The sequence below is a fragment of the Callithrix jacchus genome, chromosome 11 (genome assembly GCF_049354715.1).
Source record: "Callithrix jacchus isolate 240 chromosome 11, calJac240_pri, whole genome shotgun sequence".
Taxonomy (NCBI): domain Eukaryota; kingdom Metazoa; phylum Chordata; class Mammalia; order Primates; family Cebidae; genus Callithrix; species Callithrix jacchus.
The window spans coordinates 119349040-119364164 of record NC_133512.1 but is presented as its reverse complement, the minus strand read 5'-3'; the positions used below and the strand labels follow the sequence as shown (position 1 = coordinate 119364164).

Here is a 15125-nt window from a genome sequence, read left to right as displayed (position 1 = left end):
TATTTTGGGGGATGCATGCTAGAAGACTTAGGAATAAAATGCCATGATGAAATATGGTGTGTGTGTGTATGCACGCACATGTGCATACATGTAGGCATATGAGCACTTAAACACCAAGATCGATACCTGCATAATACACATATAGACACATAGATAAGATAAATTGATACATTGATGAATAGATAAATACATTGTTTAGATACATATATTGGCTACATACATACATGCATAGATTAGATGGTAGATACATAGATGTAAATAGATGATAGGGCAAACTGTCTATTGTCATTAAATATAAGAGTGGGCAAGGGGTGCTCATAGGGGAATCAGGATGGGCAATGGAACTTCTGCTAATAAAAACTATTTTTATTACTGCTGAGTGGAGGCCTCTTAAGGCCAGTGTGAGAAGTGGGTGGGTGTCACTTCACCAGCCCCTCCAATCAGGTGATGTGCTGGAGAGGCAGCAAGGCAGGGCCAGATAAGGTCCACACAGGAGGGAGCAATCACTGGAAGGAGGAAGGAGCCATAGTCTGCATGGGCAGGACAGTAAGGACATGGGCAGGATGGTATTAGATCCTCCCTAGGCCATCTCCTTCCCACTCCTGCCTCACTCCAAGCTTATAGCAGTGGGCAGCCAGGCCAGAGCAGGGCCTGAGAGCTACCAAGACTGGCCAGGGGCCAGTGGGAGGAAGAACGAGGAAGGCAAAGCAGTCCCGAGTCCAGGGAATTTGGCTGTGGGGGCAAGTGGCCTGCGGGGACAGAGAGGAAACTTACGTTTATTGCTCTCACCCTACCTCTCAAAGTCACTGAGGGAGAGAGGCTGAGACATCAGTTTCTCACCCTGCATATACACACTTGAATCCCAGTCTCACACCCTTTACCTGCTATGGCTGTCAGTGATACCATAGACTCAGGGGTTACTAGTCTCCCTAACTTTGTGGGCTATGCAAAGAATGAGGAAAGCTGTATTGAGGTTCCTTTGATGACCCCCACTGGAGATCCATGCCCTCTTGGAGGTTGAGTCAGTTGGCCCTCCCCATGTCCTGCAGTACTGAGGCCTGGCCTGAATTCTTACCCCAGCAGGGCTTGAGACAGGATTTAGGTGGGGTGTCACTCAGACACCTGTCTGGTGCTGTTGCCCAGCACAGCTGATAGCAGGAGGGACCCAGTAGTTCCGGGGCAGGCAGGGCTGCTGTGGGCACACTGCCAGGGGACTGCTAAAAAAAAAGCAAGAGAAGAACCTTAGCTGCCAGTGATGCCTCCTGTTTAGAATGCCAGGACCCTACGGCTGCCTGACACCCAGGTTGTATCATGCTCAACTCCAGAGAGCACCATTCACATAGTAGACTTTGGGGATAGTACTTTCTTGACATAGACACTGTGGGGCCCTGGGGAGCCAGAGATCCTGGCTCAGGCCAGAAATGGGAGAGGTCGTAAGCCCTTCAGTCTTCCCAGGGCCCAGACTCCTCTCTCCTCTCGATTACCTGTGCAGAGATGATTCCTGGGGCAACTGTTGGTGCAGTCAGCCCCTGGGAAGCACCTATAAAATGAGAATGAATCCACTCAGAAGGAGGAATTGGGGTTGGATGCAGAAGGAGCATGGTGAGAAGCAGGAAGGTTAAATGCAAGAAGGTTCTAGGAAAGTCAGCAACTCCTGACTGGGGTGAGTGAAGATGGATATTTTAAGCCAAAACTGCCCTCTTCACCAATACAGGGCCTTGGGAAACTGGAGAAGAATGATTAAATTCCAGTGATGGTACTGGGGACAGTGCAGCCTTAAGAGCAGGGACTATGTGTACCCAACATTTAGCACAGGGTTTGGCACTGGGAGATGCTGAGTAAATGTTGGATGGATGGGTGAATGGATGGGTGGGTGGATGCATAGATGAATGGAAAAATGGATGGGTGGATGCATGGATGCATGGATGGGTGGATGGATGCATGGGTGGATGCACAGGTGAATGGATGAATGAATGAATGGATGGATGAATGGATGCATGGGCAGATGCATGGATGAATGGGTGAACGGATGGATACCTGGATAGATAGATAGGTGGGTGGCTGGGTGATTGGCTGGCTGAATAAATGGATTCATGGGTGGATGGATGGATGTAGGGAAGGATGCATGGATAGATTGGTCAATAAATGGGTAGATGGGTGGGTGGGTGGATGGATGAATGAATGCATAGATGGACAGATGGATGGATGGATGAATGAATGGCTAGGTGGGTGGGTGGGTGACTGGATGGATGGATGGATGGGTGGATGGATGGATGGATGGATGGCTAGGTGAGTGGGTGACTGGCTGGCTGGAGGGAGGGAGGGATGACTGGCTGGCTGGATGGATGGATGGCTAGATGGATGGATGGATAGATGGATGAATAGATGGATGGATAAATGGATGGATAGATGGATGGATAAATGGATGGATAGAGGATGAATGGATGGATGGAGGGTAGGTGGGTGGGTAGGTGGGTGACTGGATGGATGGATGGATTGATACATGGATGAATAGATAAATGGATGGATGAATGGAGGATGGATGGATGGATGGATGGATGGGCAGGCAAATGGATGATGGTACAGAGCAATCACCTAGAAGCTGCATTTCCCACTTGAGCTTCTCTTGTCGGCGCCATTTGGCTCTTCTGTTGGAAAACCAGACCTGAGCAAGGACAAGGACAATGCAGCTGGCTGTACTTTATGTTGTCTGGCACCTGCTGATCTCACCACATGTTCCTTCCTGGCCTGAACTCACAATGTTGACCCTTCCTTGGGCCTGACATCCTCCCTCCCTGCCCTAGCTTCTTCTCTCTGGCCCCTTCCTCAACTCAAAGGTTTTTGTTGGGGAAGAGAGGAGAGCAGTCAGCAGAAGGTGAACAAGGAGGGTCTCGTCTCTGACTTTTGCTCCAAACAAGTTTGCGTCCACCTTCTCACCTCCCCTCTCCACCTCATGAAACCCAAAACCCTGGCTGGCATAGACTCTTCCTCCTTGTGGTTTGTGCACAGTGTTGCAGAGCTCACTCACCCTCACCGTGTCCTCAGGCAGAGAGGTGGCAGCAGCCAGCTTTCCACGAGCCACTGAATCAGGATACTGCCCACGCTGGAACTCTGCGGAGATAGAGGCTCACACAGTAAGGGCACCAGGAGAGGAGCAAGGCAGGGGTCTCCCCTCAGGCAACACTCCCCACCTGCTACAACCCCAAACTACCTTCCTCCTCAAGGCAGGGACACACAGCTTGCACCTCTCAGCCTTTGCCCACAGGCCTCAGGGCCACTGTCTCTGTGTCACACCAAGGACTCTCTGACCCTCCATCTCCCCCAGCCCAGCACCTTTCTCCAATGCCTCTGCTTGGCCTGGGGAGAAGATGGTCCGATTCCGGTGGCTGGTCCCTGGGTGGGGACCCCGGGGAGTCTCAGAGCCACTATGGGGAGTGGGTAGAGTTGGAGCTGAAACAACTTAAAAAAAAGACAACAGTTTGTTGTGGTTTGTGATGGTGATTCCTCTGGTCAGATGGGGTTCCTGAGTCCCTGGGGCTGCAGCCATGAGACACCATGCGTGGAACAGCAGAGCCAAGCTGCTGGGGCTTTCACAGTTACTTGGAGGTCACTGCAGGGTCACTTGGTGGAAAGGGTGCTCAATACCACAGTGGGGTGCACGCTTAATGTGCAGGGGTTTGGGGGGATCGACAGCAGGCTTGGTCCAGGTGTGTGTGAGCCCAACGAACATGAATGATGCTCTAAGAAGCTATGCACAGGGCAGAGGGAGAGTATGAGACTGAGTCCTGCCTCTTCTTCAATAGATCCTGTGAACCCAGGGACTAGGGAACCTGGGTTCTGTTCCAGGAACTGCCATCAACTAGTGACCTTGAGTAAGTCACTTCACTCTTCTGGACCTCAATTTTCTTCTGCCATGAGAGAATAAGACTCCCTGCCTGGTCCTCCTTATTGGGTTGTTGAGAGGGTGAACCAAGAAAGACAGAGAAAGGGCTTTGAGAAAGCTCTTTTAAGAAAAGGATGCAAAATGCTGGAGATTTGGTTCTGATTAGCCCTGGGGACAACTTCGAGACCCACCTGGTGACCTGAGCTGTGCCCACGGTAGTCCCTGGTCCTCCTGCAGTGCCCGCAGGACTCGGTTGATGGAGGAGACCTGGGAGTGTCGGGGTGTTGAGTGGAGAGATGGTGCTCAGACCAGGTTTGCACCCTGAGGACATTCCTCTTACTATCCTTTCTCCCCTTCTGTCTCCACCCACTCATTGTTCCCAAGGGCAGCCTCCTCTCTCTCTCTCTCCCTCTCTCTATGCTTTCTTATGCTTTCTCCTTCCCAATTCTCTTATTACCACTTTTCAAAAGAAAAACTTAAGGGTCAGAAGAGCCCAGGAGTCCTGTCACCAGCCTGGGATGCCCGCATTGCCAAATAAGAAATGCTCGTTGTCTCCCCAGAAAGCCTGTTTTCTAGCCCCAGTGTGGGGAGGGAAGAATACTTACACTGGGAGTCTTGTCCTGGGTACAAAGCCCCTCAGCACAAAGCTGGCGTTGGATCTCCCAGGCAAAGAGAGCCGGACACTCACCCTTCAGCTGGGCAATTCGAGCCACCACTGGGGGTGTAGCCAGCCGTGGCTTGCTTCCCCCAATGCCCTTGGGCTCCAAGACACCTGTGCGGTAGTAGCGCCCTAGGATCTTGCTCACACAGCCGTTAGATACCTGAGTCAGATGAGAAGCAGAGACAGGTGAGGCACAGTGGGCAGAAGGAGGGAAAGGGACAAGAGGAGGCTACAAGACAAAGCCAAGACTTACTGAACCAGACCACGGAGTTGGGAGTCCAGCCTCACCTTTGAGGGCCCGAAGCTCCCCTTTTCAACCTCCAAGAGGGTCTCCCAGGAAGTGACCCAAGTCCCAAAAGCCCTCCAAGCCCGCAACAGCACCAGGCTCTTGCTTTCAGAGGAGCCCCTTCTCCCTGCTTCCTGTCCCTATCACTGTGTGAAGGTGCTGGCTCATTACCTTCAGGCTCCGTGAGATGTCACAGGGTCGCATTCCACTGACTGCCAGCCGCACAATCTGCTGCCTGGTATCCAGAGGCAGGGGCCGGCCATTCACAAAGAGCCCCCCGAGCTGGTTCATGCTACTGATCCCTGGGCATGAGACAGAGGTAATCCACACATCACCTCTCCCACTGCCCTGCCCCGCTGCGGAAAGGATTACTCAGGCCCCTCCAGCTTGGCTTCACACCACAGAGAACGTCCTCTCCTGGGAGACCGCATTCTTGCTGTCCCCAGGCAATCAACACAAGTTACTTTCTTAAAGAGCTGGCTCACTGGTGAGCCTTTGTTCCTTGCCTGTACCCACAGACTCTCCTGATCTAAGGGAAGCAGGACAGGGCAGGAAGGGAGGGACTGGAAAAAGCTTCCCCAGAACACCAGCCAATGGCAGATGAAACGGTTGATGAAAACAAAGCCCTGAGGATTCCCCTGTCTCTGTCGTCCTCCCTGTCTTCCCACTTCCCCCAGGCTCCTCACCGTCCTGCTGCATGCTCCAGGCTGAGCCTCCTCACAGAAGGATGAGCCACCGCTGAGAAGCCTGGCAAGGGAAGTTCCTTCTAGGAGCTCCTTTTCCAGCTTGGGGCCCAGGTCTGCAATAACGGGGCGGGTTGGGGGTTACTTGGGTGAGGTCTTTCACTTGAAATGGTCTTGGGAGGTAGTGTCTTGTGATAGAAGATCAGGTTTCTAAAATTTGCCCGTGGGTTGGCTAAAATTAGAAAATTTGAATTTCTTTTATTTAAACCTTTATGTGATAAAAACTAAAACACTGCAGGTTGGCTGGAGACTGGATCTTTCTTGAAGTCCTAACAAGGGGCTTGGAGGATTGGAAGGATTCTCATTTCCTACACATTCATTACAAAAGGTTGGGGTGGTAGAAAGCGATGATGCTTTCAAATGCTCAAGCTTTCCCTTTTGCAAATGGGCAGCTGTTGTCTCCAACTATTCCTAAGCCTTCTCAGTCCTGGATGACACACCTGAGCCAAAGATTCTGGGGTCTCCAAGTTCAGGGGTCCGCCTTCACTATTAGACAGTCCTAGGTTAGGCTCTCCAAACTGCCAGCCAAATGCTGCACTTCAAAAGGGCTTGCTCCTGTGTTTTTTATATTCTCCAGGAAGCTCTGGGGAACCTGGGGCTCAGCTTTACCCCCCAGGCACTGAGGCTCTGGTCCTACATACTGGGCGTAGAGATGAACACACCTGAAGTGCCAGCTTCTCCTAAAAGGCATGTTCTTAGCATCTCTAACCTGCTGGGGTTGTTCATTCCTATTAACTCTGAAGAGTTCTAGATCTCACAGTGAAGCTTCAATGTCAGAGACCACCTTCTGGTATCAGACACTCATTCATTCAACTAATCCCTTTATCAAAGGCATATTGAAGGGAGGGGATCAGAAGCAGGAGAGGACTGTCTGCTGACCAACACAGAAACCATCATGAGCCCAAGAGAGTCTCTGAGCAGCAAGGGACACAGGTCCACAGGCCACCATACCTCTCCTACTTTCATCAGTAATTAAAGAGAGATGAAGATGCCTTCTTTCATGCCTGGAACTCTGGTAGAGCTGGAAGTCACTCCAAGGAACAGCTTATACGCAGAACTTTCTTGTAATAAGCATGCCATCTTGGCCCAGTTAATTCATCTTCAGTTATATGCTGAATAAGATATTAAGCATGAGCACATTGCTGGTTGTTCAGAATGAAGGCAGTAAACAGAAAAGGGTGAAGTCTTTGCTCTCCAATGGATCACAGAGCAGCTGGAGAAAGGAGACTAGCACCAGTGAAACAAAGAATTACAAAGAGTTTGGAATCCAGTCTACTTATTAAGTTCAATAGCTAAATTGACTTTTACTCACTTTTTTCTAGGTAGGTAGAGGCACAGACCCCTTCAAATTTTCATCTTTCCAAAAAGTCAGGCAGGAAGGCAGAGGTTTTCCAAAGAGAAAACTGAGGCACAGATTGGGATTGCCACAAGTCAGGGGCTGTCCAGAGAGTAAAACTCAAGGTTTAGAAGTCAGTTCCTCACCAGAAGCTACAATTTCTGGCTCCTAATCCTGGGCTCTCTTTCTCTGCTCCCATCCCTGCTTCATGTTTGTGTAATTGCCACAAAAACAATGGAGAGAGGGGAGTCAAACAGAGAATGTAAAGGACTGTGCCAAGACAGGATGAAAGAGCTCAAAATATCAGCCAAACCCTAAATCCTTGACAGAACTCAGTTCTCCTAAGTGACCAGAATACAAAGAAGCAGTGGGGATGTAGGTTCAGTATCCAAACCTAAACGATCTCCAAACCTAAATCATTACGCCCCAACTCACAAACAGAAACCCCGTTCTCAATAGCCACACCACACATTCCCAACATGCATATTAACATGTCTGAAAAAATAACTGGTGCTTGCAAGACAGAAAAACAGGAAAGGGGGTGGAAAGGGCAGGAGGGTGGTAGCTGCAAAGACAGAATGGGAGAGAAGTTGGGTTTGGCCACACAGAGGCATGGAGACAGCATGAGAGGCAGGGCAGACAATGAGCCTGCAGCTGGGCTACCTGTGTGGAGGAAATGAGGTGGGAGCTTCAGTGGGAGGTCTCAGCTTCTGAGACCCGTGCAGACTCCAGGGGTGGTGATGGTCTGGTCTTAGAAACAGCCTCCACTCTGCTCCTGCTTCAGTCCTGCCAGGGGGTCCAGAGCTACAGAGAGCCCGAGCTCAAGAGCAGAGGGCAGCCTTCTGGGAGTAGCCAATGATGTCACAGGCCATGAGCAGAGGAGAGAGGAGGAGGGAGGTGTGCATGGGCTGACAGACACCAGCCCTGAGGCAGGGCAAACCACAGCCAATGACCCACTGTGTCCTTCCATGAGGAATCCTCAGAGCCCACTTTGAGTCCACCTACTACCCTGAAGAAGAGAGAGAGCCATTCTCATGCAGGAAAAAGTGCACCCACACAAGGACCAGTACTCCTGAAGGATCCGCTGAGCATGGAAGATGGGGAACTTCAGGCTGTGTCCTGAAGGCTTTGAGTGCACAGAAGCAAAAAGATGCCTTCCCAAACCACCAACACAGCTTCCCAGCCACAAGGCACATGCCTGGGCTTTGGGGTCAACTCATGAGTCGTGTGTGTTACTGTAAGAGAGAAATGAATATACAGACTGCTGCCTAAATACTGACTGAATTGGCTCCTAGCACTCTAAGACAATGAGAGTGAATGGAGAATAGTGTGTGTCCCCTAGCACCAGCTGTCCCCATAGAGTGTCCTCACCAATTCTCCAATGGACTCCTTGACTAAGGTGACACCAAGAGTGAAATCTTGCCTGGTGTCTTGCCTGGAGGATCTTGGACTTCAGAACACTGACAGTGGTAGTGGTGGTGGAAATGAGCCTCAGGATACTCAGAGACGCACGTGGGTGTTTATAAGGAGGCTTGCAGCAGGATTTTCCTCCTTCCATCTTTAGATGTTATCAGGGATTTGATGCTTTTAGACTCTGAGTTAGTAATGGCACTGCTGTTACCACAAGACACTACAGGTTATCTGGGTCACTGGTGAGGCAAGAAGCATCAGTAGCTGGCCAGGTGGTAGTGGGATGCTGGAAGTGAAACGCAGCCCCTAGTGCATGGAAGCTTCGTTGCCAGCCATCAGGGTCTTGGGCAGATCCCTGGGGTGTGAAGGTGCTAACATGGAAAACTCTTTGGGTCCATTCCACACCTCAGAGTCTGTGTGAAGCCATTGCCAAAGTCAGACGGGAAGTAGGCAGGGTGTAGGGCAATAAAACTAGACCCAGAAATCAGAGAATGGAAGACTGTATTTCATTGTAAATGCTTTGAGGTTTTGGGGTGAAAATGGTTGTTTTGAGTTCAGCTTGATCCTAGGCTCAGGAAATCTTGCTCTCAAAGGCCAAATGTCTCACATAAGTGGGTTTTCCCTTTACCCTGACACTTACTCTCTTCCTCTTCCACCCTCCTCCAGCATCCTCAGGTTGATCTTGGGGTACAGGGGAGACTGACTGCAGAGGGTGATTTCAGGACCTCAGGCAGGACAGCATTTGCCCAAGTGCCCTTACAGTCATTCCATCCCAGGGCAGCTGGGGACTGCTGGTCACTCTACTTAGCCATGCCTGGGTGGGAGGAAGTCCCCAGCAAGGCCTGTGGCAGCCCTGCTCTTAGTCCCCCCACCCCTGCCTCATCCCTCCGGGCTAGATGTGCCCCTGCATCTAGGGGCTCAAGACTCATGTCCTGACCAGCTATTCCTATAGACAGCTGCATGAGGGTGGAGATAGGGGTATCAGGGGGAGCAGGGACAAGCCCTGGCAGATGGTGGTGGCAGCGATTTACCCCATAAACTACCCTCTCCCTCCGCCTTTATGACGCCCTCTTGGGTCTGAACAAACAGAGGCTTTCGACCCAGAGGTGATGGGGGAGGGAAAAGTGGTAAAGGGCCCTGGCAGGGGGGCCTAGCCAGCCCAAAGGCTCTGCCACTCAGCCCTCTGCCCAGCGCACTAGACTGTTTGAGGAGCAAATATCTGCCTTCACTGTCTGACTCTCTCAACCACCCCCACCGGGTTTGGGGCTAATTGTCCCTCATTAGCTGGGCCCAGGCCCCGGGCTGCTGCCAGCCCCCGCCATCTGCTCACAATTATACATTAACCCAAAGGTCTTGCCACCCGCCAACAGGCTGTGCGCCCCTCTCCGAGGCCAGCCATGGCCATTCCAGCTTGTCCCTCACCCTGATGTAGAGCCCTGATCGCTGGCTTCTTTTGTCCTTAGGACTCCCTGGTAGAAAGGCCCGTGTCTGTAGGGAGTCTTGTCCTCAGGAGAGGCGGCTGGAGTTCTCCTGCCTTCCCCAAGGGACCAGAGGGCGAGCCAAGCCCGTGCGTAAAGCTGGAGAGGACTGGGCGCGGCCAGCGCAAAGACACGCTGGCGCTGGTCTGACACCTCGTCTCGGGCTCTTGGCACCTGCTGTGGGAGTTGACACCAGCTCTAGGCTATTTCCATTCCTCTGGTGCATTTTCGTAGGCTGTGGGATCCTGGGCCCCTTCTTCTCTTTCTCAGGAAAGCCCCATCTCCTGCCAGCCCGCAGCTTTCCAGAGCGCACGCGCCACACGTCCAAAACCGCTCCGGCGGCCTGTGCCTCCCACTTTAAAGTCAAAGTGATTTCCTTGCTACAAAAACACGGGAGGTCTTCGAGTTCCCTGAAAATTCTGAACTTGAGACCCTCACGCTAAAGTCGCGCCACACCCCAAAAGCTTTAGGCAGTTACCCTACTCTCCCAGCCCAGCCCCTCTTCTAACACCAGCACTCTCTCCCTGCAATCTCCTGCTCGGCTTCTGGGAGGCTGGCACCCGGCACCCTCCCTCTGAACGCCCCAGGAAGGGAGGAAGGCGCACACCCTCCCTATGGTGACTTTGAACCGCGGGCACAGAAGGGCCCTCCCTTTTCCCCTCTTTTTCACCATGAGCTTCTAACCTCTGAGCTCAATTTTGCCTCTTACGTCTCTCAGGACTAGAGTCGATGTGGCAGGATGTTGAGTCTGCACTTTCCCAGACTAACTCCCAACGGAGCCGCGGTGTTCAGGGGCTAGAGCTAAGGACCTAAGGAGGCCAGGAGGAAGCCTGTGGGGCTGTGAGGGCAGCCTGCGCGGAGCCCAACCCAGAGCTACCGCGACCTGCAGGCACCGTGCGCCTCCGAGCGCCCTCGGAGAGTGCTTCCTAGGGTCTGTCTGTGCACCAACCCTGCCAGTGTGGGGAAGGTGCTGCTTCAGGACTGCAGTGTTCACACCCACACTGGTAACTGGAAACTGGAAACCCGAAGGCCGTCTGTTCCCTAGGATCTGCCAGCTCTGCGCTCCCAGAAGCTTCCCTCACCCTACTGTGCCCCACTTCGCATGGGGTGGAAGATCTGGAGGCAGCTGTTTGTTTTTCTTTCATTTTCTTTCTCTTTTCTTTCTTTTTTTGTTTTTAAGACCTCTATGGTTTGATTCTGGGATGTTTGTTTTTAAGTAAACATTATTTCAATGAATCTTATTTTTTAGGACAGTTTAGATTTACAGAGACACTTCAAAGATAGTACAGACAGTTCCCATATGCCCCACACCGAATTCCCTTTATTATTAACGTCTTACATTGGTATGGTACATTTTTTATAAATAATAAACTAATGTTAAATATGTCGTTTTTATTTAAAGACCATCCTGTCTTCAGATTTTCTCAGTTTTACCCGAATATTCTTTCTCTATTCCAGGATTCCATTCAGGAGCCCACTTTGCATTAACCATCATGTCTGGGGCTCCTCTTGGCTGTGACAGTTTCTCAGACTTTGCTTGTTTTTGATGAAGTGGGCAGTTTTGAGGAGTCAGGTATTTTGTGGAATGTCCCTTAACGGGTTTCTAATGCTTTTATCATGATTAGGCTGTGGTTATGGACTTGGGAAAAGAAGACTAAAGAGGTAAAGCACCATTTTCATCACATCATATGAAATGTACCTACTGTCAACATGATGTATCTATTACTGTTGATGGTGATCTGGAGCACCTGGCTAAGGTGATGTTTTTCAGATCTGTCCACTAACATTACTATGCTCCCCTTTTCTCTTTTTTCTTTTCTTTTTTTGGAGACAGAGTCTCACTCTGTTGCCCAGGCTGGAGTGCACTGGCACAATCTCAGCTCACTGCAACCTCTGCCTCCCAGGTTTAAGCAATTCTCTGCCTCAGCCTCCCGAGTAGCTGGGATTATAGGCACCCACCACCATGCCCAGCTAATTTTTGTATTTTTAGTAGAGACGAGGTTTCACCATCTTGGCCAGACTGGTCTTGAACTCCTGACCTCGTGGTCCACCTGCCTGGGCCTCCCAAAGTGCTGGGATTACAGGTATGAGCCACCGTACCAGCTCTATGCTCCCTTTTTCTAATGGTACTTTGCTGAAGGAAGTCATTGTGCACAATTCACACTTAAGGAGTGAGGCATTATGCTCCACTTTTGAGAGTGGAGTATCTGCATAAATCATTTGGATTTCTTCTGCTGGGGAGATTTTTTCCTCCCGTTTATTTATTTATAATGGTATAGACTTACTATAAGGAAATGCATTTTATTTTGGGGTGTTACAATACAACCTACTACTTTATTTTGTTGATCTAATTATTCCAGCTATGATCATTAGGAACCCTTTCAATTGACTCCTGTGTCCTTTGGCATACTCTCATTACTATAGGGTTGGAGTTGTTTGTTTCTTGAATTTGGTGGTTTTGGGGGATTTTTTTTTTTATGTCTTTAATCTCTGCAACTGCAAGATGCTCCAGGTTATCTTGTATATTATCTGCCCCAGTCCTAGAATCAACCATTTCTCCAAGGAGCTCTGGTTTCTTTTATTGAAGAATGGTATGAGAAACCAAGTTATGCTTGTTGCTACTGGGGTGTTCTTGTTTTATTGTATAGATGAATCGAAGTTTATCCATTCATCTACTGAAGAACACCTTGGTTGCTTCCAAGTTCTGGCAATTGTAAATAACAGTAGCTTGTTGCAACTGTTCTCTTGGCTGACAGAGCAAATAAATGGGTATATGTGTATACTGACCCATGTATATACACATATCTTTAATACTTCTATATGCAACCACGTGTATCTAAATTAAACTAGAATTCATACTGCTGTCTTCAACTCTAATCCATGATTACACGGGTCATTCTGGTTTCCACCCTGCTTATCTGTAAGTTCCCATGGCAACAGTGAGAAACCTGGCTCCCACAATCCACCATCCATTTACTTCATTGTCCAATCCCAGTATACATTATTGTGGCATCTGAATTGTGAACACAGACCATATAGAAAAATGAAACAACTTTATCAACTGTAATCCAATGCTTTTGCACAATTTATTTTACCTTTAATTTTACAAACTCTGTTCACTCCCAAAGTTACTTAAATCAGTAGCCTTACCCCCACTCCCTTCAATTAGGTGGTTTTGTATATTTGTAATACAGTTAGATTATTTTCTCACATTCTACATTCTATTTTAGAATCCTCTGACCTTCGACATGACTTTTAAAAATTTGCGTACATTAAGGTTCACTCTGCTGTAAATTTCTGTAGTTTTTGAAAAATGCATAATGTTATGTATCCACAACTGTAGTATCATACGGAATAGTTTGACCATTGTTAAGAAAACCTGGTGTTTCACCTGGTAACCATTGATCTTTTTACCGTTGCCGATTTTGTTTCTCTTTTCCAGAATGTCATATAATGGAATTAGGGAATGTATAGCACTTCCAGACTGTGTTTTTGTTTTTTGGTGTTTTTTTTTTTTTATTTTGAGGCAGAGTCTCTCTCTGTCACCCAGGCCAGAGTGCTGTGGAGCGATCTCTGCTCACTGCAACCTCTGCCTCCTGGATTCAAGCGATTCTCCTGCCTCAGCCTCCAGAGTAGCTCGGACGACAGGTGCTTGCCACCACGCCTGGCTAATTTTTTGTATTTTTAGTAGAGACAGGTTTCACTGTGTTAGCCAGGATGGTCTCAATCTCCTGACCTCGTGATCTGCCTACCTTAGCCTCCCAAAGTGCTGGGATTACAGACGTGAGCCACCGTGCCTGGTGTGTTTAAGTTTTATCCATGTCTCTTCATGGTTTGAGAGCTCATTTATTTTTAGTACTCAGTAATGTTGTATTGTATGATGTACCGCAGTTTATCCACTCACCTATTGAAGGACGTTGAAGGGCACCTTGGTTGCTTCCAAGTTCTGGCAATTATAAATAAGGCTACTATAAACATTTTTGTGCAGCTGTGCTGGTTTTTGTGTAAACATGAGTTTTGAACTCATTCAGTTAAATGCCAAGGAGCATAATGGTTTGTATGGTAAGACTATGTTTAGCTTTGCTAAAAAAAGAAAAAGAAAACCTGCCAAACTGTATTCCAAAGTGACTGCTGCACCATTTTGCATTCCTAACAACAATGGATGATAGCTCCTGTCACTTTGCATCCTTGCCAGCAATTGGTTTTGCCAGTTTTTCTGCTATTCTAATAGATATAATGGAATTTCATTGTTGTTTTAATTTGTAATTCTCTAACAACAAATGACATTGGGTATCTTTTCATATGCTTATTTGCCATCTGTATATATTCTCAGGTGAAGTCTCAGTTCAGACCTTTAATCCATTTTTTTTTTTCTGTTTTTAAGAGATGAAGTCTTACTATGTTGTCCAGGTTGGGTCCAAACTTCTGGGCTCAAGTGATCCTCCCACCTCAGCCTCCCAGGTAGCTGGGATTATAGGCATACATATACCATCTTGCCCAGCTTTTCCCACTTTTTAATTGAGCCCAGGAGTTAAAGACCAGCCTGGGCAACATGGCAAACTGCATCTCTACAAAAATACAAAAAAAAAAAAAATTAGCCTGGCATGGTGGGGCCTGATTGTAGTCTCAACTACTCAGGAGGCTGAGGTGGGAGGATCATTTGATCACTGGAGGTCAAGGCTGTAGTGAGCCATGATCATGCCACTGCACTCCAGCCTGGGTGACAGAATAAGACTCTGTCTCAAAAAAAAAAGAAAACAAAACAAAATGGACTGTATAATAATTTAGAGAGAATTGTCATCTTCATAATATCTAGTCTCCCTATCCAAGGCAATATGTATTTTTAATTGACTTTATTTTTTTAGAGCAGTTTTAGGTTCACAACAAAATTGAGTGCAAGGTGCAGAGATTTCCCATATACCCTTTGTCCCGCACATGTGGAACTCTTCCTGCTATCAGTATTCCCAACGAAAGTGGTACATTTGTTACAACTGCTGAACCTAAGCTGTGGGATTTTTGTCGGTTTCTTTATCAAACTGAGGAAGTTCTCCTCCATTCCTAGTTTGTTGAGCATTTTTATCATGAGTGGGTATTGGATTTTGCTAAATGCTTTTTCTATGTCAGCTGATATGATTATATGATTTTTTTTCTTCTTATAGCTTGTTCATGTGATGGCTTACATTGAATGGTTTTTAATGTTGAACCAGCTTTGCAAACCTGAAATAAATCCCACTTGGTCATGATGTATAATTCTTTTTATACAGTGTTGGATTTGATGTGCTAATATTTTATTGAGAATTTTTGCATCTAGGTTCATGAGCAATATTG

General features: G+C 48.4%; 1 protein-coding gene across 1 annotated transcript; it reads right to left on the bottom strand.

Moving 5' to 3' along the window:
• Nucleotides 1-522: 522 nt before the first annotated feature.
• On the bottom strand, nt 523-5697 carry PAX4 (paired box 4). Its single transcript, XM_017975672.5, has 10 exons — nt 5517-5697; nt 5002-5132; nt 4489-4704; nt 4075-4150; nt 3334-3459; nt 3029-3111; nt 2596-2665; nt 1485-1540; nt 1076-1217; nt 523-749 (listed from the first exon to the last, which is right to left on the bottom strand). The coding sequence occupies exons 1-10, from the start codon at nt 5527-5529 to the stop codon at nt 619-621; spliced, it is 1044 nt and encodes a 347-aa protein (XP_017831161.2). The 5' UTR covers nt 5530-5697; the 3' UTR covers nt 523-618.
• Between the last annotated feature and the right edge of the window lie 9428 nt (nt 5698-15125).